Source organism: Hemicordylus capensis, chromosome 9 (assembly GCF_027244095.1).
Source record: "Hemicordylus capensis ecotype Gifberg chromosome 9, rHemCap1.1.pri, whole genome shotgun sequence".
NCBI lineage: Eukaryota > Metazoa > Chordata > Lepidosauria > Squamata > Cordylidae > Hemicordylus > Hemicordylus capensis.
In genome coordinates, this window is record NC_069665.1 from 8,115,600 (window position 1) to 8,138,130 (window position 22,531).

At 47.3% G+C, this 22,531-nt stretch overlaps 2 protein-coding genes and 1 non-coding gene across 7 annotated transcripts in view; 1 reads left to right on the forward strand and 2 right to left on the reverse strand.

Moving 5' to 3' along the window:
* The window catches only part of SLC12A4 (solute carrier family 12 member 4), a 78,685-nt gene extending 59,014 nt beyond the window's left edge, over positions 1-19,671 (forward strand). For 4 of the 5 annotated variants that reach the window (XM_053270950.1, XM_053270951.1, XM_053270953.1 and 1 more), the window contains exons 14-24: positions 882-980; positions 2,317-2,436; positions 3,822-3,926; positions 5,658-5,826; positions 7,282-7,477; positions 8,325-8,494; positions 8,809-8,940; positions 9,038-9,145; positions 10,003-10,187; positions 16,261-16,394; positions 17,806-19,671. In XM_053270950.1, coding sequence (XP_053126925.1) covers positions 882-980; positions 2,317-2,436; positions 3,822-3,926; positions 5,658-5,826; positions 7,282-7,477; positions 8,325-8,494; positions 8,809-8,940; positions 9,038-9,145; positions 10,003-10,187; positions 16,261-16,394; positions 17,806-17,897 — 1,510 coding nt within the window. In that variant the 3' untranslated portion in view covers positions 17,898-19,671. Of the gene's footprint in view, positions 1-881; positions 981-2,316; positions 2,437-3,821; positions 3,927-5,657; positions 5,827-7,281; positions 7,478-8,324; positions 8,495-8,808; positions 8,941-9,037; positions 9,146-10,002; positions 10,188-16,260; positions 16,395-17,805 lie in introns of those variants that run through there. The other variant, XR_008311248.1, reaches the window with a different exon arrangement.
* Positions 5,167-5,237, reverse strand: TRNAA-GGC (transfer RNA alanine (anticodon GGC)). The gene has a single exon. It is a non-coding gene; the product is annotated as a tRNA-Ala (tRNA).
* A 1,093-nt stretch (positions 19,672-20,764) lies between the features above and the next one.
* The window catches only part of PLCG2 (phospholipase C gamma 2), an 86,079-nt gene continuing 84,312 nt past the window's right edge, over positions 20,765-22,531 (reverse strand). Inside the window, exons 33-34 of the mRNA XM_053270948.1 lie at positions 22,160-22,243; positions 20,765-21,113 (exon numbers count right to left, since the gene is read on the reverse strand). Coding sequence (XP_053126923.1) covers positions 22,201-22,243 — 43 coding nt within the window. The 3' untranslated portion in view covers positions 20,765-21,113; positions 22,160-22,200. The remainder of the gene's footprint in view (positions 21,114-22,159; positions 22,244-22,531) is intronic.

The following is a 22,531-nucleotide window of genomic DNA, read 5'->3' on the forward strand; positions in this document are numbered from 1 at the left end:
CCGGACTGTTGTTATACCCTTCTGATCTTTGGGGAGAGTGTTGTAGAATGTAAGCCAGGGATTCTCAACGTGTGGGTCCCCAGATGTAATTGGACTTCAACTCCCATAATTCCCAACCAAAGGCCACTGGGGCTGGGGATTATGGGAGCTGAAGTCCAATAACATCTGGGGACCCACACATTGAGAAACCCTGATGTAAGCTAACGAGCTCCTCCTAGTGGTGATTTGAATATGTCATGGTTCAATGAAGTGACCGGCCGTGTTGATGTCCGTGCCCCTGGCCTAAGCCCAAACTGTCATGGCAGTCTTTGCATCAGTGAGAAAGTTGATAAGTTGGTGATGCTATGTGCACATTACTTCCAAACAGTTCTTTCCACCAAGGTTTATTATGCAAAGATAATGTAAACTAATGAGCTCCTCCTTCATTTGTAAACCGCCCTGAGCCATTTTGGAAGGGCGGTATATAAATCCAATAAGTAAATAAATAATAAATAACATCATCCACCAGATGTTACAGGTTAAAAGCAAAACAGTTTCATTGTAAATACACCATCTTCAGTTGCTAACACGGACTGAATGTCTCAGCAGCTCTTAAATTCCTTTGTGCGAGAAAAGTGGTAAGCAGTGGAGAAAGTTCACTGAGACAGTTCGGCCCTGACATCAAGTAGACCAGGCCAGGATTGAACCTGTTAAGGTTTAGAAAGTGTTTCATCACAATGTATTGAAGAGTAAGGTAAGGTATATGTGCATGCCTTAGAGGGAACGCTGGTCCCCAGCTACAATGAATTAATGGACCATGTTGTGGTTTCCGTGGATGCCAATCTGAATATGTTGTGTGTCTCTCTCTCTCTCTCTCTCTCTCTCTCTGCCTCACCTTGCAGGTTTTTCTTGATGTGTTATCTGTTTGTCAACCTGGCGTGTGCAGTACAAACACTTCTGAGAACTCCAAACTGGCGGCCCAGATTTAAATACTACCATTGGTAAGTTTTTAAAATAAATGCAAAGGTTCCCAAGAGCTTGTCTTCATGAACCTCATAGTCCAGGGGAGAGATGCTTGCAACACCTACACACAGTAGGAAGCATAGGTTGATGAGAAATGACTTTTGACCTTACATAAGAAAAGCCCTGGTGGACCAGGCCAGGGGTCACCCAGTCCAGCATCCTGCCTCATGCAGTGGCCAGTCAGGTGCATCTAGGAAACTTGCGAGTAGGGAAGAGAGGGCAATCGCCTCTTCCCCCTGGAGTTCCCTCGCACCTGGCTTTCCAAGGCATGCCCCCTCGGATCCTGGTGGAAGTATAAAGCTACCAAGGCTAGTAGCCGTTGAAAGTCCATGAATCTGTCAAATCCCCTTTTAAAATGGTCGAGGTTGGTGGCCATCAACACATCTAGTGGCGGCCAGTTCCGTAGTTTAACTACACATTGCATAGAGAAGTACAATGTATTCTCAATTGTATAGAGAACTACAGACCAACGCTTGCCTGTCCTGAATCTCTGCAAAAAACTGTTTACATTTTTTTACCCCAACTCCGGTCTCTCTGGGCTGTGCGGGGGAGTGGGGCGCCTCTGCCCATCCTCCTCTCTCCATCCTCTAGCTGGAGGAGGGGGAGAAGATGGAGGCGGTACGGCAGTGGCCTGCCCAGGGAGAGGGAGAAATGGGGCAATGCTTCCCTTCCCTTCCAGGCTGGGGATATGGGGTGCCATTCTGTTGGGCGGTGGCAGGTGCAGCAGAAACTGCGTGCCCGCCAGAAGCGGCTGCATAGAGGCCCGAGGGTTGGTGCGCGCACATGCGCACCTTAGAGAGAAGCCTGTCTCTCTCATGTTCCTTCCTTCCCTGCCTTCTTTCTGAGCTAAAACGGTGTCACCCTCTGATCAAACCTTCCATATCTCTCAGACCTGGTCCACACACGCAGTTGTCCCGTGCTGGATATCCGCGCCCGACGATGCCTGCTGTGTGTGAATGGGCCAGCACAGATATGCCGTAAGGCAGGACGCCCATGTCACTCAAACAGACTGGCCAACGTCTGGACTAATGCTGTGTTTGTGAGACGCACAAAGTCACACTCGTGCAAGAAGGTCCCGGGAGGCTGCCTTCTGCCGAGTTCCCTGCAAAACGCATGAGGCATGCGCCTTGTGGCACGCAGGCAGACACATTTGTGGTAGCGCAACAGCTCTGGCCCAAGAGCAGTGTCCTTGCACAAGGGCAACCGTGCCTTCCAATGGAGTCGGTTCACACTTTCAGCAGCTAGCCATCTAGTAAGGAATCGCGTGGCGCAAGTGCGTGGCATGTGCTAACACCGGCGTTTTCTTTATTTCAGGGCCTTGTCGTTCCTAGGCATGAGTATCTGTCTTGCACTGATGTTCATCTCCTCCTGGTATTATGCTTTAGCCGCAATGCTGATCGCAGGCATGATTTACAAGTACATTGAATACCAAGGGTGAGTCCTAGGAACATGGGAAGCTGCCTGTTACCCAGTCAGACCATTGGTCCGTCTAGCTCAGTATTGTCTATGCTGATTGGCAGCAATTTCCCTCAGGTTTCAGGCAGGGATCTACCATCCAGCTACAGACCCTTCCCCTGAGGGCAGACTGTGCTCACATGCCGTTGCCCATCCAAATGCAAACCAGGGCAGACCCTGCTTAGCAAAGGGGACAGCTCTCACTCACTACTGCAGGACCAGCTCTCCTCCCCTGCTTACCTGAACATAGTCGGATATTGTGAGCGGAAGGACTGCAGAATTGTCCTTTTGAAAAGTTACTCCCCGGGGAAGCTCAGAACTGGATCTTTTATTATTATTATAATAATTATTACATTTATATCCCGCTCTTCCTCCAAGGAGCCCAGAGCGGTGTACTACATACTTGAGTTTCTCCTCACAACAACCCTGTGAAGTAGGTGAGGCTGAGAGAGAAGTGACTGGCTCAGTCACCCAGCAAGTATCATGGCTGAATGGGGATTTGAACTCGGGTCTCCCCGGTCCTAGTCCAGCACTCTAACCACTACTCCACGCTGGATCTTTCAGAAGAAGCTTAATCCCACCATTCAACCACTGGATTATTTACGTGGAAACTGATCAGCTCAGTGAACAGGCTGGAAGGCATTTCTGTTGTCGAAACCAAGTGGCTGACATCCAAAGTAACATACTCCGTCCCCTGCTAACTGAGCAAAGAGGCACCATTTTAAAGTGGTGATACTCTTCTGTTTAACAGGGGGAGAGCAACTGGCCCTATCCAACCCCAGCACAGCATTCCTCCAGTGGTTGTTGCTGGTGTCTGCCTTATGTTTCTTTGCAGACAGCCCATTGGGGACAGGGATCCATCTCATTCATTATTGTTTTCTTTGTGTAAACCGCTTTGGGAACTTTTGTTGAGAAGCGATATATAAATATTGGTTTGCTTGTTTTGTGCACACCTTTGTTTCTGTTTGCATTTATACCCCACCCTTCCTCTGAGGAGCCCAGAGCGATGTACATGGTAATGCTTCTCCTCGAAACAACCCTGTGAGGTGGGTTAGGCCGAGAGAGAAGCGACTGGCCCAGAGTCACCCAGCGAGTCTCATGGCTGAATGGGGATTTGAACCCGGGTCTCTCTGGTCCCAGTCCAGCACTCTAACCACTACAGCAAGCTGGCTAGTACCTCTCCATCGGGTCTCCGATTCAGGAGCTTGCGTTCCAGTCTTGCGCAAGCACAAACATCCTTAGGGCTGATGCGGGTTGCCCCTGACTCCCAGGCCTTAGAATGAAGAATACTGAGAGATATTATGGAATCCAAATGATTACAAATGTCCTTGGAAACGACTCTTCCTTGAAATTCTGCTTTGCAGGGCAGAGAAAGAATGGGGCGATGGGATTCGGGGCCTATCACTCAGCGCTGCCAGATACGCCTTGCTGAGACTGGAGGAGGGGCCCCCTCACACCAAGAACTGGAGGTGATTTTCTTGTCCAGACATGTATGCATGGAGAATCCAAAATGCTGCTGCATCTTCAAGGGCTTGCTGTGGGATTTTCTGGATCATTTAAAAATCATGCTGGGGCGTTCCGAACATCCCTGAAATGGCTTAGAACAGGGATGTTTGGAATAAAAATGGTCTGTTTTAATTTTATGACTGATTTTAAATTGTTGCTTGTTTTAACTTTTTATGTGTGTTTTAGTTGTTTTATATTAACCGCCCAGAGACAAAAGTTTGGGCGGTATAGAAGTTTAATAAATAAATAAATAAATAAATAAATTTCTCGGCATTGGGTCCCCAGATGTTATTGGACTTCAGATCCCATAATCCCCGGCCCCGGTGGCCTTTGGTTGGGGATCATGGGAGTTGAAGTCCAATAACATCTGGGGACCCAAAGTTGAGAATCCATGGCTTAGAACAGGCATCCCCAAACTGCGGCCCTCCAGATGTTGCTGAACTACAATTCTCATCACCCCCAGCTACAATGTATTGTGGCTGGGATGATGGGAATTGTAGTTCAGCAACATCTGGAGGGCCGCAGTTTGGGGATGCCTGGCTTAGAACATAAGAACAGCCCTGCTGGATCAAGCCCAAGAAGGCACATCTAGTCCAGCATCCTGTTTCACAGAGTGGCCCACCAGATGCCTCTGGGATATGCCCTCTTTCCTGCTGTTGCTCCCCTGCAACCCCCACCCCCCATCATTAACTACCATAACTGCTCTTCCCACACCATGCACAGCATGAGAGATGATGTACAGGTATAAGGTGCCTCCCAGGCCTGTTTGGGTCTAAGCAACCTGAGAGAATGCTCTGGAAGGCACCCTACATGGATCTTTTGCTATGCATTGCAGGGAAAGAGCAGTCATGGTACTTAGTCATTTCAGGGGAGTTTCATTTCTGATAACAGGAACCTAGGAAGCTGCTGCCTACTGAGTCCGACCATTGGTCCATCTAGCTCAGTGTTGTCTGCTCTGACTGGCAGCAGCTCCAAGGCTCCGCGCAGGAGTTTTCTTAGCCGGAGACACCAGGAATTTAACCTGTGGTTTTCTGCATGAAAAGCAGATGCTCTCCCACTGAGCCATGCTGCCATCCCCACTAGGAGGTCTCTGAATGCAACTGGCCAAACGCAAGTTATATAGGAAGTTGCCTTATAACTGGTTAGACCATGGACCATCTGGACTGCTACACGGGTTGACAGCAGCTCTCCTGGCCTACCTGGAGATGCTGCCAGGGATTGAACCCGGGACTTTCTGCATGCCAAGCAGAAGCTCTACCACTGAGCTACAGCCCGCTGAGGGTTCCTGAGGATACAGTTTAAAGACTGCAGGCATCAGTCAGAGCTGCTGCAGAACAACTCCACTATTCTCCGGCCTCTGTGATTCATACAGATGGCACTTATTTTGCATGCACACATATGCTGATTAGCTGCACCCCCCCAACTCATGAAGCCCCTTTCCAGGCCTAGAGGGCAGTTTCGGAAAGCAAACCAAATCCGTATCGGGCGCAGCTGTGAACGGCTGCCTGCGTGAATGGCCTCTCAAGCAGCTCGGCTTCCGGGGGGAGCCATTTGCAGACATCGGAGCCCGCCGGCGAAAGGCATTCATTCTTCAGGCCCTCCCGACCAGAGTGGGGTGTGTAAAGCCATCCGACAGTGTCTGGAGCTTCTGAATGCTCCCGCGCCCCAAACCGCTGCTCTTCCCCTTCTTTCAGGCCGCAGCTGTTGGTGCTTCTGAAGCTGGATGAAGATTTGCACGTGAAATACCCCAGGCTGTTAACTTTTGCGTCTCAGCTGAAAGCCGGCAAGGGGCTGACCATCATTGGGACGGCCATTCAAGGCAACTTCCTGGAGAGTTATGGGGAAGCTCAAGCTGCTGAACAGGTGAGAGCATGACCGTGTTGCGTTGGACGGGAGCGGCGGGCATTTTTCTAAGAAGCAGGACAAAAGTGGCCTGAGATCTCCCTGCAGGGAAGCGTCTTGGCTTGTGGAGCAAATCCATCCCTGCTTTTCTGCCAAAGCTCTTCAGCTGAACCAGCCTTCCCCGCTGAGAGGGCTGTTGTAAGGATCACAACTCCCATCATCTACAGCTGTAATTTATTGCAGCTGAGGATGATGGAAGTTTTAGTCCCACAACAGCTGGAGAGCTTCAAGCTATCCGCTGTTGCTCTTAGGCAAGAGAGAAGATTATCCCCAAGTGAATTTCTGACGCAGATGAGATTCGAACCAGGGACCTCCTGATCCATAGCACAGTCTCCTGACACTACGTTACACCAGCCTTTTCAGGGGTCTTGTTTCACTGGCCATATTGCTCAACGTCCAAACGAATTAGTCATGACTGAGCACCATTGAAATCAATAAGACAAGTTCGTCAGGACTCACTCAAGTCCCTCTAATTTCAATTGGACTTAGGCTAGATTCTGCCCAGTACATTTATTCTTCTGTGATTTTCCTAGAACGCCAGATTGCAATGTAAGTGGTGCGTGCATGATTCAGTGCTGGGTACAGAAGAGCTCTCCCAAATATAAACCATTTGGTAGTACAGGAAAATAGGAAGCTGGGTCAGACCCTTGGTCCGTCAGACTCAGGACTGTCTACACCAGGCCTGCTCAACCTAGGCCCCCCAGCTGTTTTTGAACCACAACTCCCATAATCCCCAGCCACAGTGGCCAATAGCCAGGGATCGATTATTTATTTTATTTTATTTTATTTTATTTTTAATTTATATGCCATCTTTCATTAAAAACAACCCCAAGGCGGTTTACAAAAGTTAAAAAAACACACAATGAAAATGTCAATAAAAATATTAAGCTAAAAATATAAAATAAATCTAATTTAAAAACTATAAAATACAAGCATAAAAACTATAAAAGGGTGGGAGCTGTAGGCCAACATCTGCAGGAGGGCCGAAGTTGAGCAGCCCTGGTCTACACTTAGTGGCAACGGCTCTTCAAGGTTTCAGGCAGGGGTCTTCCCAGCCCGACCTGGAGATGCTGCCAGGGATCGAGGCTGGGACCCTCTCATGCAAGCATGCAGATGCTCTACCACTGAGCTCGGCCCCACCCCCTAAGGAGAATTATCTTACCAGGCTCACATGTAGTCTCCCATCCAAATGCAAACCAAGGCTAACCCTGCTTAGCAAATGGGGGCATCCATGCTCACTACCTGTAAGACCAGCTCTCCTTCCCTACCTGTATGCTTATCTGTCAAAATATGATTCCGTGTGTGCAAATAGTCATTTTTTAATGTGTGTGTTTTTTTTAATTGGTCCATGAGTTGACTCCATCAGCAGAGAAGCTTTGACCTCTCCCCCCTCCCCCCCCCCCGGCTTTCTTCCAGACAATCAAGAACATGATAGAAATTGAGAAGGTGAAAGGATTTTGCCAAGTGGTTGTGGCCAGCAAAGTCCGCGACGGCATCTCCCACTTGATACAGTCATGCGGATTGGGGGGCATGAAACACAACACGGTGGTCCTGGGGTGGCCGTATGGCTGGAGGCAAAGCGAAGACCCCAGAGCCTGGAAGACGTTTATAGGCAAGTGCTAAAGATGATGGTCAACTTCTGGAGCACACCAGCTCCTGCGTCAGTTAGTGCTGACATCCTTATGAACCTGGTACCTTCTGCATGCCATGTAGATGCTCTTCCTCTGAGCAATGGCCCCATCCCCTAAGCGGAATATCCTACAGCACTTTGATTGATTGATCGATTGATAAATTTATACCCCGCCTTTCATTAAGAAAACCCCAAGGCGGCTCACAATACACATTAAAAACACTGAGCTAAAAAATATAAACACAAATCTGATTTTAAAAAATAAAGATTAAAACACAAGCAAAAAAAAAAAACAAAAAACCAGTACGAAATACAAGAAGCAATAGTGGAGACAATCATATAAAAGCCTGGGTAAAAACCATGATTTGACTTACACGTAGTCTCCCATCCAAATGCAAACCAAGGTGGACCCTGCTTAGCAAAGGGGCCCCAATTCATGCTCACTACCCCCAGACCAGCTCTCCAAAGTTGTGCTGCCCTGACTTGGTGTTATCTGTAGTGCTTTTAGTAACCAAAATGTCGCCACCTCCTCTGTTAGCCTCACACCGGTGGTAGCACACGGCTTATTTCCCGTTGACCCAGCTGGTCACTGACCGTTAAAAAAAATAAAATTCAGTTCAGTTCCCATTTTGCAGAAGAGGAATTGAGTTCCCCGTGAGGTCCTCGGTGGGCCCATGACTTGCAGAACGGCTGGGGTCCAGCCTAAGGGGCTAATGCAGTTCTACAGCACTGGATTTTATGAGACAATTTCATGGGCAAGCATCCTTTGGGGAAGGGGTATGTTCGTGTGTGTGTGTGTAAGTAACCTCGGTGGTCTTTCCCCCTCCAGACACCGTGCGCTGCACAACAGCCGCCCACCTGGCCTTGCTGGTGCCCAAGACTGTGTCCCTCTACCCCAGCAACCACGAGCGTTACAACGAGGGGAACATTGACGTGTGGTGGATTGTGCATGACGGAGGCATGTTGATGCTCCTTCCTTTTCTCCTCAAACAGCATAAAGTAAGAGTGCCAGGAGCTGGCTAGTGTGCGCTTGTCCACTGCTTGCATCAGGGGCAGGCAACCTGGGCTCTGCAGATGTTGCTGATGATGAGCATTGTAGGTCAACAACATCTGAAGAGCCAGAGTAGCCTAACCCCGGCATATGTCCATTCATTCCCGGTGTGGGATATTCACTGGCTGCAGGCCTTGACACATTCTCTTTGGAGCCAAGAGCCAGGCAATAGACACATGACCCAATTACTCGACTTAGTGATGGACATGTTGAATTTGAGAGAAAGTGATTTCAAATAACCTCCCCCCCCCCTCCTCCATAGGTTTGGCGGAAGTGCAAAATGCGAATCTTCACCGTGGCCCAGATGGATGACAACAGCATCCAGATGAAGAAGGACCTGGCGACCTTCCTTTACCACCTCCGAATAGAGGCTGAAGTCGAAGTGGTGGAAATGGTAATGGCGTCTCTCTCCTCCGCCAGTCGACCAAGGTTTGGGCTGGTCGATCCTGCCTCCTGCGTGGGCCTTATGGGTGCCTGTCTTGTTTCTCTAGCAAAACAGCGACATCTCTGCATACACCTACGAGCGGACTCTGATGATGGAGCAGAGATCGCAGATGCTGAGACAGATGCGGCTGACCAAAACCGAACGGGAAAGGGAGGTATGCTGGCCGTGTGTCCTGGCAAAGGCCGTGTGTCCTGGCTGTGTGTCCATTTGGTCTTTCTAACGGCCGCAGTCACCCTTTTCAAAAGTTCCGACAAAGGTGCCCATGTGGGACGGAGCCATGGTTCATTTGAATACCCCAAGGAATGCAGCTACATCTAAGGGAAACAGAATCAGGCATGTTACTACTCTTTCAATGACTGGAACTTTGGTTGGACATTGTTTCTGATTCCATTATCAACCTATTTTGGATGCCATCTAAAATATTACAGGGTTTTGTAAAAGTAGGGGTCTAGGGGAGGCGAGCTGGTCTGGTGGGAGCAAGCATGACTGGTCCCCTTTGCTAAGCAGGGTCCACCCTGGTTTGCATTTGAGTGGGAGACTACATGTGAGCACCGTCAGATTCTCCCTTTCGGGGATGGGAAGAGCACCTGCATGCTTGCCGGCAGAAGATTCCAAGTTCCCTTAGCATCTCCAAGGTAGGGCTGAGAGAGACTCCTGCCTGTAACCTCGGAGAAGCCACGGCCAGGCTGTGTAGGCAAGCCTGAGCTAGACAGACCAATGGTCTTAACTCTGTATATGGCAGTTACAGTATATGGCAGTTTCCTATGGCGGAGGAGTTCTCTTGCCAGTGGGTATATATAATACCCAATTTAACATTTGCTTATGGCTAGTTATTGGAAAAGCAGTAACATGCCTGATCCAGTGCTCTTGGAATTGCACTGATGGCTCCTTGTTGTCCAACCAAAGCATGCATATCTCATTCCTTCCTAATTCTGACTCTCCAACCTGATTGCAAAAGTGTTTCGTACAAGAGTAATAGACGGTTGATGTCTGAAAATCCCCTTCTCCCAGGCTCAGCTAGTGAAGGACAGACACTCGATCGTGAGATTAGAGAGTCTCTACTCTGACGAGGAAGACGAGGGGGAAGCCGTGCCAGAAAAAATCCAGATGACGTGGACGAAGGATAAATACAATTCTGAAAAACGCAACCGTAACAGTGCAGCCGAAAACTTCCGGGAGCTCATCAGTATTAAACCGTAAGTACTGTCGGAGCCACGCCTTCAAGCCGTGTGTTCCTCAAGTTAAGCCACGTCCACAGCTTTCCATTTATTATTATTTATTATTTATTTATTACATTTATATCCCGCTCTTCCTCCAAGGAGCCCAGAGCAGTGTTCTACATGCTTAAGTTTCTCTTTCACAACAACCCTGTGAGGTAGGTTAGGCTGAGAGAGAAGTGACTGGCCCTGAGTCACCCAGCAAGTCTCATGGCTGAGTGGGGATTTGAACCCAGGTCTCCCCGGTCCTAGTCCAGCACTCTAACCACTACACCACGCTGGCTCACTTGACAATTAAGTGCCAAATTAGGCCCTGGTGTTTATTAGGCAAGGGCAGGAACTGGCCAGTGGGGGGTGGGGAATGGAGTGTCAGTGGCATATGGAGCAGATCCAAACAGTTTTATATACCAGGGATGGCCAACCTGAGGTTCTCCAACTTATATACTACAACTCCCATCATCTCCCACCACAGAACTGCAGCGGGGGTGGGAGTTGTCATCTTCGTAATAAAGGTAGTGGCTCAGGGATGCTCAGAGTGTGGATCACGGCTCCACTGGGAACACTGAAAGAGGCATGAGGTCACAAATCCCAAACTGCTGTGGGCCCTCTGACTTCAGGCTAGAGAGATGGAGGGAAGAGTCAAAGTGTGGGGGAGATATCTGGGGACCCTGGAGGGGCGTAGCAGCTGCGTAAGGGAATGAAGAAGCTGGAAGGCGGCGCTGATGCAGGGCTGGACAGGCACAGAAGGTCTGGTAGGTACAGACCACATGCTTTGCATGCTGCAGGTCCCACATTCGATCCCCAACATGCCCAGTTAGGGCTGGGAAAGATCCCTGATACCAGTCCATGTCCTACTACAAATATTTATAGACTGCTTTTCAACCAAAGTTCCCAAAGCAGTTTACATAGATACAAACCAAGAGGGTTCCCCGTCCCCAAAGGGCTCATAATCTAAAAATGAAAAATAGCATAGACACCAGCAACAGCCACTGGAGGGATGCTGTGCTGGGGATGGATAGGGCCAGTTGCTCTCCCCCTGTTCAATAAAGGGAGTCACCACTTTTTCAAAGGTAGACCAAGGTGGTTCTCAAACTTGAGTTCCCAGATGTTGCTGGACTACAAGACCCATCTTCCCCAGCCCCGACAACCTTTTACCACTGGGGATGCTGGGAGTTGTATTCCAGCAACAGCTTGAGAAAGCCTCGGTTGTAGACAATACAACTGCCTGACTTGATATTAGGCAGCTTCATGTGTTCATAAGGAGTTCAGAAGTAAGTACAATTCATAAAATTTGTAACACAGCATTGTTGCTGCTGATTGGTTTCATAAACTCGGTTAAGTTTGAGAGAAAGTGATTTAAATGATAAAACAGTAAGTATTTGCAGGTAGGTGGGATTAGTATTGCTATTTTCTGCAAATTAACCCTAGCTTCAGAGCGTGATGAAGAACTCCCTAGAATTTCCTTTGTGTGTCATCAAAGCTAAGGTGAGTGGCCTCTTCAAATATTCCTCTGAATTGCCTCTTCATAAACCCTCTGAGTTTGCTTCTGTAGCCATTTCTGAATAACCTAAAGGGACATTGTCCTCTTGGGGCAAGACTGAAAAAGTCTGTTCTTTTTTGTATTCTATATAATCCATTGAAAACTTTGGAATGCTAATATTAATTTTATTTTTATTATTTCCCCCCTTCATGCTGCCAGTGAATGGGAAACTCTGTAAGTTTGCTTGTATTTGATAATATAAAGAGAGCATTTTTTTCTGGACTCAACATGCTGGTAGCAGTTCTGAGTGTTTTAAATGCAAAATTGCCCCCCAGAGGTGTGGAGGGCGAGCGGTGGCTTTTATTATAATTTTAATAAAACAAGCATAGATGAGGCATGCAAACCCCTCCTTTCAGTTTCTCTTTCCATCTACTTTCCCCCTGCTCAGCTATGCTCTCATACTGGAATTCACCTCAGCTGAACACAAAGTACTTCGGGGAAAGGGCTCTGAGGATATAAGCGACACGGACAGTTCAGTGCACACCCTTAATGGGAAAGTCAGACCTCCCCCCGCCCCCCCACTTCTTTCTGTGCCATTGGATCAATGCTGCATTTAAGCATCCCGTCCAGCGAGACCTTTAATTTAAATCTCCACAAAAATATTCCCAATAGACTGGAACCTGCCCTTATTTCAGTGGCAAATCACCTTGAGACTGAGACAGTCTCAAGAGGTAGGTTGACCATCACCTTTCCATCAGGGACATGTTTTCAGCACAAGAAGTCCTAGAAAGAGATATAAAGGGGGGACCACACACTCTGACTTGCCCTGGGCCATACACCCCCCTCGGGAGAGCCCTGACTCTGTTCTTAAATGGATTTTAAAGGTAAATTTGTGCACTGAGCACCCCGCTCCCCACCCTGTGAATAGGGCTAGGCAATGATGCAGGCTAGGATTTTGAGGGAGCGAAGGCAGCAAATACAAATGGGTGCAGTTTTGTATACCTGCCTCTTGCGTAGAACAGGGCTGTCCCCTCCGGTCAAGCGAAGTCATGAATCAAATGATTAAATCTGACAATTACAGTGAATGATCAAGTTGGTGCAACCCCTGCTAACTGGGCAAAGAGGCACCTTTTAATGTGGTGATTCTCTTTATTTAGCAGGAGGAGAGTAACTGGCCCTCTCCACCCCCAGCACAGCATCCCTCTAGTGACTGTCGCTGGTGTCTCTATCTTATGTTTCTTTTTAGATTGTGAGCCCTTTGGGAACAGGGAGCCATCTTATTTATATATTATTTCTCTGTCTAAACCACCCTGAGCCATTTTTGGAAGGGCGATATAGAAATCGAATTAATAATAATAATAATAATAATGATAATAATAATAATAATAATAAATGTGTACAAATTGGCATGGAGGCAACTGAAACACTGGTTGGCATTCCCTACAGGGCAATGAAAACAGAAGTAGCTAACATAGGAATGGACCTTACACATAGGAAGACCTTACATGTAGTCACCTGTACAAATGCAAACCAAGGTGAACCCTGTTTAGTAAAGGGGACAACCAGGGGCATAGTTAGGGGAGAGGGGGGCCGTGTTCGCCCAGCGGCCCCTTGGAGTGAGGGAGATAATGAAGAAAATAAGGAGGGGTGGAGCTGGGGGGGGGCCTTCAGGAGCTGGAGGGCCCAGGTTCTATGAACCCATCCACGCAATTATAGCTACACCCTGGGGACAAGTCATGCATGCTACCACAAGACAAGCTCTCCAGCTCTCTCTCAAGTGTGTTCCGGCCTTTCCCCATAGCCTCAATGGAGAGCTGGCCTTATGGTTGCAAGCATGAATTGTCCCCTTTGCTAAGCTGGGTCCACCCAGGTTTATCTTTGAATGGGAAACTCCATGTGAACCCTGTAAGATATTCCCCTTAGGGGAATGGAGCTGCTTTGGGAAGGGCATCTGCACGCTTGCATGCAGAAGTTTCCAAGTTCCTTCTCTGGCATCTCCAGATAGGGCTGAGAAGCCTGCAACTGTGGAGAAGCCGCTGCCAGTCTGTGTAGACAATACTGAGCTAGATGGACCAAAGGTCTGACTCGGTAGGAGGCAGCAGGGGCGTAACTATAATAGGGCAAGGGGAGACAGTTATCTGGGGGCTCACTGCCTTGGGGGGCCCTCCAGAGGCAAGTCACATGACTGACTCCCCCAGCTGCTCACCCGCCCGGGCTTCCTTCAGTTGTATTCATCCTCCGAAATTGATGTGGGTGTTAAGACCTGGAGCTACCCGAACAGCAGGTCTTTCTCTATCCCCATTAAATGACTTGCATCGTCCACAATTTACAAAACCTTTAAAAACATAATTTAGGATGAAGTTCTATTGTGGCACATAGCTGTGTTATATTACTATGCTTTTTGTTACCACTATTCATCCTCATTTAAGATTTCTTTACTTCAGGAGCTGAGCTTCGGGGGGGGGCATTTTAAAATCTTGTCTCTGGGCCCAGTTCAACCTTGCTACACCCCTGGGAGGCAGATTCCTATGTTTCACCTCTCTCCCCCTCCTCCCTCCCTAAATGGGAGTTTTTCCTACCAGGAATCTGTCCCTGAGAGTTTTGCAATCCTCAGGGACATTCCTGGAAGTTAAACAAACAAACAAACAAAAAACCCTCCGTTGGACAGAGGAGAGAACAGCAAAAATCACACCCACCCACCCCCTTCTGCCACCACTGGGGCTTTGTTGAAAGACTGAAATTCAGTTAAGCTGCAGTCTGCTTGCTTCTCTGCAGGGATACCTCCCTTTTTGTAGCCTGGCAGAGAATGCCAGCCAAGAAGCTTCTTTTTTTTTTTTAAAGCATACTTTTATTTTCATACTGTGCACAAATATGTTGCAGCAAAAATATTCCTGATAGTAAGCACTGTCAAGTTACTGGTTGCTCCTCATCTAAAATATGGCTGGTCAGTTGCAGTTTCTATGTGCATTGCAATTTTTTTTTTAAAAAAAATATGTTCCCTAGTTAATCAGGGGATACCTCCTTAAGTTGATTTTAAAAGGCCTTTTATCAATCAGTTGGTTAGATTTCCACCCTAACAGTGAACCTTTCTGCAAAGCATTGGTTGCAACAGAACGGATGGCCAAGCTGCAGGAACAGCTGCCACGTGGCGGGGGAGGCCCTGCTATTAGATGGGGTGGGGTGGGGTGGGGGGGAAGCAGTCAGAAATCCCACCGGGGATGCCCAGACCCTAAAGTAGCTCTCTGGACCCCAATCAAAGGCTTAAAAGAAATGAGAAAATACCAGCACAAGTTTTACCAGCATTGGCAGCACTGAATCTGGCCAGCGGAGCTGTATTTAGGGGTATTTAGCCGCCTCTCTCTTTTTACAAGCTCCCAGGATGCTGGCGGTGGTTGTGGGCAAACACATTACAGGGGCAGAGACGGGTGATGTCGTAATGGGTCCTCCGAGGATGCCAGGTGGTGAGTTAGTGACTCATTAACCTTGGCAGATCACGCATCGCAGCCCTTTTTATGGGCGCCCCGGCTGAGTGGTGGAAAACTACAGCCAATGCATCCTGTTTGCCTACTCGACATGAGAGCCACCTCTGTGTCGGGTTCCTCTCTGCTGTTTTCCTTTGGGTTTTTAATGCGCCCACAGACTGCCAAACTGTAACTCTAACTTTATTTTGGTTCTGTTTCTGTTCCATGCTGAAGTGCCAATAATTCTGGACAATTCTCCATTGAAGGGACAGTTTATATTTTACGCTGCAGTTCGATCTCCTAAGCTGCTTAGGATGCCTTCCCAACAAATCAGGTTTTTCTGTATCGGAAATTAGAGTGGTATTCAGTCTAACAGGGATTCCCAGATGTTGTTGACTACAATTCCCAGCAGCTGCAGTGGCCATTGACTGAGGGTGATGGGAGTTGTAGTCAACATCTGGGAATCCTGTTACAGGGAACACTGTGGGGGAGGGGGTTCATTTTTTTCATTTAAGAAATGTACGCACAGAGAAACTGTGTTTCCCCCCCAGCTTACTGCAGGAGCATGTGGTATACTTTGCAAATGCTGATATTGTCGAACCCCATAGAACAAGTGAGAGTGGCAGTAAAAGAAATCTATCTTTAGAATTACTGACTCATTAACATTGGCTGGAGATGGACCAGATTGCAACCATTTTTCTTTTTCGGCTTGATCATTTCTCTCTCTCTCTCTCTCTCTGAGCTGAAGGCAGAGCTCCGTGGTAAAGCATCTGCTTTGCACACAGAGGGCCCTAGGTTCAACCCCTGTAGGACTGGGAGAGACTCTTGCCTGTAGCCTTGGAGAAGCTGCTGCCAGTCAGTGTAAACAATACTGAGCTGGATGGATCTTGCCAGTGAGGGTAGCTGGTATTCTAATTCCCCCCCCCCCGCCATGTGTGTTAGCTTTAGTACCGTACCCACCACAGCCCCAAAGATAAAGCCATTCTGGTTTACAGTTGCCACCGCCATGGCCAGCACACAGCCACCCTGCACACTTCAAGATGATGGTGTTTCTAGTTGGCACTGTTCCAGTCGTGGTTTCTGATAGCATCTGTGAATGATCTTTCTGCAGGAACCAGTCAAATGTCCGAAGAATGCACACTGCTGTGAAGCTCAATGAGGTCATAGTAAATCGTTCCCACGACGCCAGACTTGTTCTGCTTAACATGCCCGGCCCTCCAAAGAACACTGATGGAGATGAAAACTGTATCCTTTTCATGGGAGTGGATATTTCCATGTAGAACACCTAAGGTAGGATCAGCCATCATATGGAAAACATGTTACGTTTTGTCTCACTGTGGATAATTTGTACGCCTGAACCTGCACTAGTCAAAACGCTGTGGCTTATTTTGGACCAATTGGAACTCAAGGTTTGAAGTCAGTGGATTTGCCCTAACCATGGTCTCATGTGATGTCTGAACCACAATCCTAACAACATCTTGGTTTATTTCAGTTGCTTCACCCTTGCAAAGCTCTTGCATGGAGAGAGGGAGAATAGCCTAGGTCATAGGAGGTAAGGAGAAGGGACCACAGTGGATTAATGTAACAGGGGTTCCAAGAGTGTCAACCTATTACCCAAACTGTGCAAGGTTTCAGCTAAAGCAATTGCTAATCACATTTAGCAGCAGTGTTCCCTCTAAGGTGTGCATGTGCGTGTGTGCACGCTCACAACTTTTTTTGGAACCTAGGAAGCTGCCATATACTGAGTCAGACCATTAGTCCATCTAGCTCAGTATTGTCCACCCAGACTGGCAGCGGCGTCTCCAAAGTTGCAGGCAGGAGTCTCTCTCAGCCCTATCTTGGAGATGCCGCCAGGGAGGGGACTTGGAACCTAGATGCTCTTCCCAGAGCATTCCCGTCCCCTAAGGGGACTATCTTGCAGTGCTCACATGTGGTCTCCCATTCAAATGCAACCAGGGTGGACCCTGCTTAGCTAAGGGGACAAGTCATGCTTGCTACCACAAGAAATGCACTGCTCTGACTTTCAGTGCTTGCTTGCCTTTTGAGCTACTCGACACCTACCTTAAAGAGCAAAAAATCATCAGTTTAAAACGAGCGGCAGGAAAGGAATGTGGCTTATGTCTTGATCTAGGATTCCATGGAAGCCAAGGTCCTACCAGCTGTCCTCCACCCCCACAGAGTCCAAGATAAGGAAAGGAGATGGGGAGGGGGTGGGGAAAGATTTGGGGGGAGGGTGGTCCTGTAAGCATATCAGCATTAGGACTAGTTCCACACTGATAAGAGGGTGTTGGATTTCTGACTGGGGGGGGGCGCGCTCTCATTGTTTTCAGAATTAATACCTATAGTCCTGATGCAGGGATTATCAGGCCGATAGTCATACTGGAAATATTACAGGCCTAATGGATACCAGCCTAACTTGACCTTTAAAAGGCCAAGGTGAAGACAGATCATCCTGGAGAGAATCTATCAGAGTCGACACCGACTTGACGGCACTTAATCAAATGGATGCAGCGCTGTGTCTCATTTCCTGGAGAGATTTCTAAGTGCTTTAAATGTGTGAGAAGGTTGTCTTTTAGTTTAGTAACTAGCCATCAAGGACTTTAAAGGCTGTTCCTCTTGCTTTGCTGAGGTTTATCTTTGACGTACACTAATCCAGATATGGAGTTTCTTGAGGTCCTGACGGAGGGCTTGGAGCGGGTGCTGCTTGTTAGGGGTGGTGGCCGAGAAGTCATCACCATCTACTCTTGATCCTTTCCCACTGCTTGGCCTCTTCGTGATAAAAGGACATTCCAGTTCCAAAAGGAGACGACATCGTGGCTCCTCTTCGTCTTCCTCCACTTTTACAACATCTCTTCCTATCCACATTTCAACCTTTGCACCGTAGACGTAAATGTAGGTCCCCCAGAACTTCTTCCGTTGCAACAGACATATCTCGCTCTCAGAGTGTGATGGTATCAGACCATTCTGCTAGGTTCCAATCATGAAATACGTGATGTAGCTCTGTCTGCTTTCAAACTTTAGCAGCTGCGTGTGCCGTTTTAATATTGAACCTTTTTTATTTTTTAGAAAGCAAAGTGCAGTATTTTTAGTACCTGTATAATATTAGGACTGAAGTCAGTTAACAGGATTTTAAACAAAGTCTTTTATATTATAAGGTGGAGGGGGGGGGGCTAGAACTACTTTTATAGAGCAGCAAGTGTCTGCTGATATTTCTACTACATTTCCTAAGAGGATAAACCATCCCCACTTTAAAAAGATACCGTTTTTGTAAACTCTTCTCAAGACCTATAATTTCAGTATTGAATAAGAATTTACACTTTGAAATAAAAATTTTAAATTATATTATGTATGTAGATTGCTGCAAATGATGTACAAGAGCTGGGCGGGTCTCTGATCCAAAACAGACACATGCAGACACCCTTATTTATTTTTCTATTTATTTGTTAGAAACCTTGGCAGTGAGGAAGCCAACAATCTAGACCAGGGATTCTCAACGTTGGGTCCCCAGATGTTATTGGACTTCAACTCCCATAATTCCCAGCCCCAGTGGCCTTTGGTCAGGGATTATGGGAGTTGAAGTCCAATAACATCTGGGGACCCAAAGTTGAGAATCCCTGGTCTAGACTAATGATTGTAGTCTGCTGCCTGCAGGCCATCTCTTATTTTTTATTGTGGCACGCTGACGAGGGGCAGATTTGGACAGGGATCAGATCCTGGCTTGACAGCAAATTTGAACTCAATAGTTTGCCTTTAAACAACAAATAAAAGCTGCTACTTTTCTCCTCCCAGGGGAGAATCTGAGGCCAAAACTCCTGCTAGGAATACACAATTTAATCATGGCTCTGCTTCCTGTCCAATGCTGCCCTCTGATGAACTCCACTCACCTGCTAAGTGCTTTCAGAGAAGTTTCCTAAAATGGATTTCAAACCAGGAGGGAGGAGATGGAGGCTAAGTTAATGTACCCTGCCCTGTTACAAATATCTGCAGGTGAGCGTGACATAAATGTGTAGGTCTCGTACTTCGAGAATGGGCGAGATAGACCTTGGTGGTAGGGATGTGTACAGAACCAGCAACTGCCGGTTCGAAGGTGGGGTGGGGGATAACTTTTAACGACTGGGGAGGGTATTCTCCCCTACCCCTGGTGCTGTTCTCAAAAACAGTCCTTTGCCACCCTGCTGCGTCATGGACTAGAAGTGGCTGCTGTGCGCGCGCATGTGCAATGGCCACTTCTGGGGAGCCAAGGAAGTATGCTGCCGTGCTGGCAGGGGAAACGCATGCAGGGAGGGGGGAGAGCAGCCTCCCCAGTCCTTAAAGTTATCCCCCACCCCTTTGAACCAGTCTTTTGAACCAGTTCCGTGCACATCCTTATTTGTTGGAGAACACACTGGTTACAGCTGGAGGAGTCTTCACAGTAGGAAAGTTACTTTTTTTTATAATAGGAAGTTTTCATTTTGATCAAGCACATTACATTGTATTTGCTGTACAGCTTTTCCCCTCCAATAAAATGTTGCATACATTTAAAGCAGTGTCATGTGTGCTAAATCAACTTAATCCATCTAGCATTGTTTTTCTCCATGTACCTTTACCAGCATAAACGTAAAAGGGTGGCGTGTCAGCTAATATGCTACAAGAGATGCTACAGAAAGGTGTGTGCCTGTTTTTGCTAATCAAATGTTTCTGGTTCCGATTAAGAGCGGTCTGTATTGTTAATGCATGTTGCACTTTTGGGTATATATCGTTCAACAGTTGGCCAAGCCCAGTATTTTGACTACCAATGTACACATTCTACAAAGTGGGAACTTGAACTGTCTCTGATGCTATGATGCCTCTATTAAGTGCTGAACTTGAACTTTGCAGGGTGATGGAACTAGCCCTTGGGTACTGACATGAACGGCCTCTCAGGCTGTGATGCCAACTTGATAACCGATGAGGGCCTGGGGTTCATCCTGCTATGTGCTGGATGACACCAGGAGGGTGAGGATACTTGGATCTCACATTAGCTTCCCCCCAGCTCCCCCAGGAATGCATAAAGTACAATACAGTGCAGTAGAGAGTGGGGAAGCATAGTAGCCAAGCTGGCCAAAGCACACTGTGGTGTGCTATCCTTTTTTTCCCTGTTTTCCCCACTGCTGTTATCGTTATGTAGATTTTTCAGGCCATTTTGACTCCAGAACCTAACCCCCAAATTCCTGCTTACATAAGGCTTCATTATTTGCGGTTTCAAGCGCAGAACCTAACCCCGTGAATAACAAGCTCTGCCTGCACATGGAGAAATGCTAAACCAAATGCGGGAGGGGCAGAAAGAAGAGGTATACAGCACCGTCTCCTAGCCATTTCAGTTCCTCTAGTAATGGCCCCTCAAAACCCCCCAACTCCCGCCAAAAAATCATCCAAGTTCCAGGGGAAAGAGTCCCAGCATGGACGTGCAGAAACACCTTGAAACCAGATATGCCACGGAAGTGTGAAACGTGCGCACAAGAAACATGGATGGCTGGAATTCACCCCGTGATAATGGAACCAAGTTATTTGTAGCTGAACTGAGACTGGAGGACCTGTGATAATTGAGGGTCTCCTGAACACTTAGTTTAAAACTGAAATAAAGTCAATTTTCATAGTTCTTAGGCACTTTTTAATCTGTCTCAAAATTATACAAATCTGTGTAAATCCAGTGCCAGTCAGCCTTCATCCATTCACTCATTCGGACACATACACACACTTAAAAATAAATATTTCAGCCCTGTACGTCAAACAAGGATTTTGCAACTTAAGTTTCTAGAACAGACAAGAAAACGTCTTCCTTCAAAATTCTACATTCAAGCTATTCAGAAATAGCCCTGCAAAGTCCATAATACATCAGGTGCTTTAACAACACTCAGGACGCAATTTCAAAGACCGTTTTATCCAGAGAGAAATTGCTGCAGTGTCTGCTCCCTGACAACCGTTGGAGGCGTAGTTCAGGTCCACCTAGCAAAAGCAGTAAAAGACAGTTCAGCAAAATAAGAAAAATTTCAATAATACTTCAAAGGACTTAAGTGCTGTTTGGATAGGGGTCAGCTATAGAGAGATTACTTGACTCCTGTTACTATAGCACATCTAACCAATTTTTTAATTAATATTAGTATTACAGAAGACATTCTACATCAGCAAATGTAAGCTATACAAAATCGTCCCTATGTTGCTGAATGCCAACCCCCATCATCCCCAGACACAATAAATTGTAGCTGGGGATGGTGGGAGTTGTAGTTCAGCAACATCTGGAGGACCTCAGGTTAGAAACACCTGGCTAGCTGTTAGTGTGCCTTTGGTTTGGACAGAATATTTTGGCATGCAAAACAGGAATGGAATAGAATAGGATGTTATTAATTAGGCAAATGACCATAGCAAACAATAAAAAAACAAGGAAATTTAATAGGATAAATTTACACCCACACACACCCCGTTAGAGACAATTATACTTTACTTTCTCTGAAATTTCAAGATGAGACTCCACTCTAAACAGAGGGGCTGACGTGTTGCACAGGGCAACATGGGCGGATCTGAGCTGCCCATGGGTTATCCACTACTGCTTAAAAGTAAAACTGTGCCATGCTAAGTTAGTGTCAGCTCCTGGTGGCCACAAAGCCACGTGGTTTTCTTTGGTAGGAGTGGCCATCTCCCGTGCAGTATGAGATGATGCCTTTTAGCATCTTCCTATATCACTGCTGCCTGATATAGGTGTTTCCCATAGCTTGGGAAACACACCAGTGGGAATTTGAACTGGCAGCCTCTTGCTCCCTGGGCAAGTTACTTCCCCGCTGCGCCTTTAGGTGGCTATCTAGTACTTCTTACAACTGTGCAATCACTGCACACATTTGAAAGAATGGCTGTAGTGCAGTGGAAACGGGGAAAAGATCACATAATTTTAAGTAGTAGCAGACCAGCAGTGTTCCGCAACCCCATTGTGTTAGATGCCCACACAGGCAGGCCAGAACATGTCAGCCAGTGTCTGGGATAAAACTGAAGTTTCTTACCTTGTGCCTTTATATGCACTACACCAAAGGAACTGGGTTCTCTAGGAGTAGAATTTGCTGTTGCTGACTTTTTTCTCCCTCAGTCTGAAAGAGCGCAAAAGGGAATAGTACAGTCAGCTGGGCAATGAGGAAACACCAATGCCCTCTGACCACCACAGATATCAGAATCGGTGGCTATAAGAACTGGAGTTGAAAAGGGGCTCGTAAGCCATCTAGTCTACTCCCTTCCCTGCTCTAAAGCGAGAGCATCCCAAACGAGCAGCTGTGCAGCCTCTGCTTAAAGACCTCCAGCAAGGAGGCGCCTACCAACGCCCCGACCGAACTGGGTTCACTGTCAGACTGCACTTATTTACTGTTAAGAAGTTTCTCCTG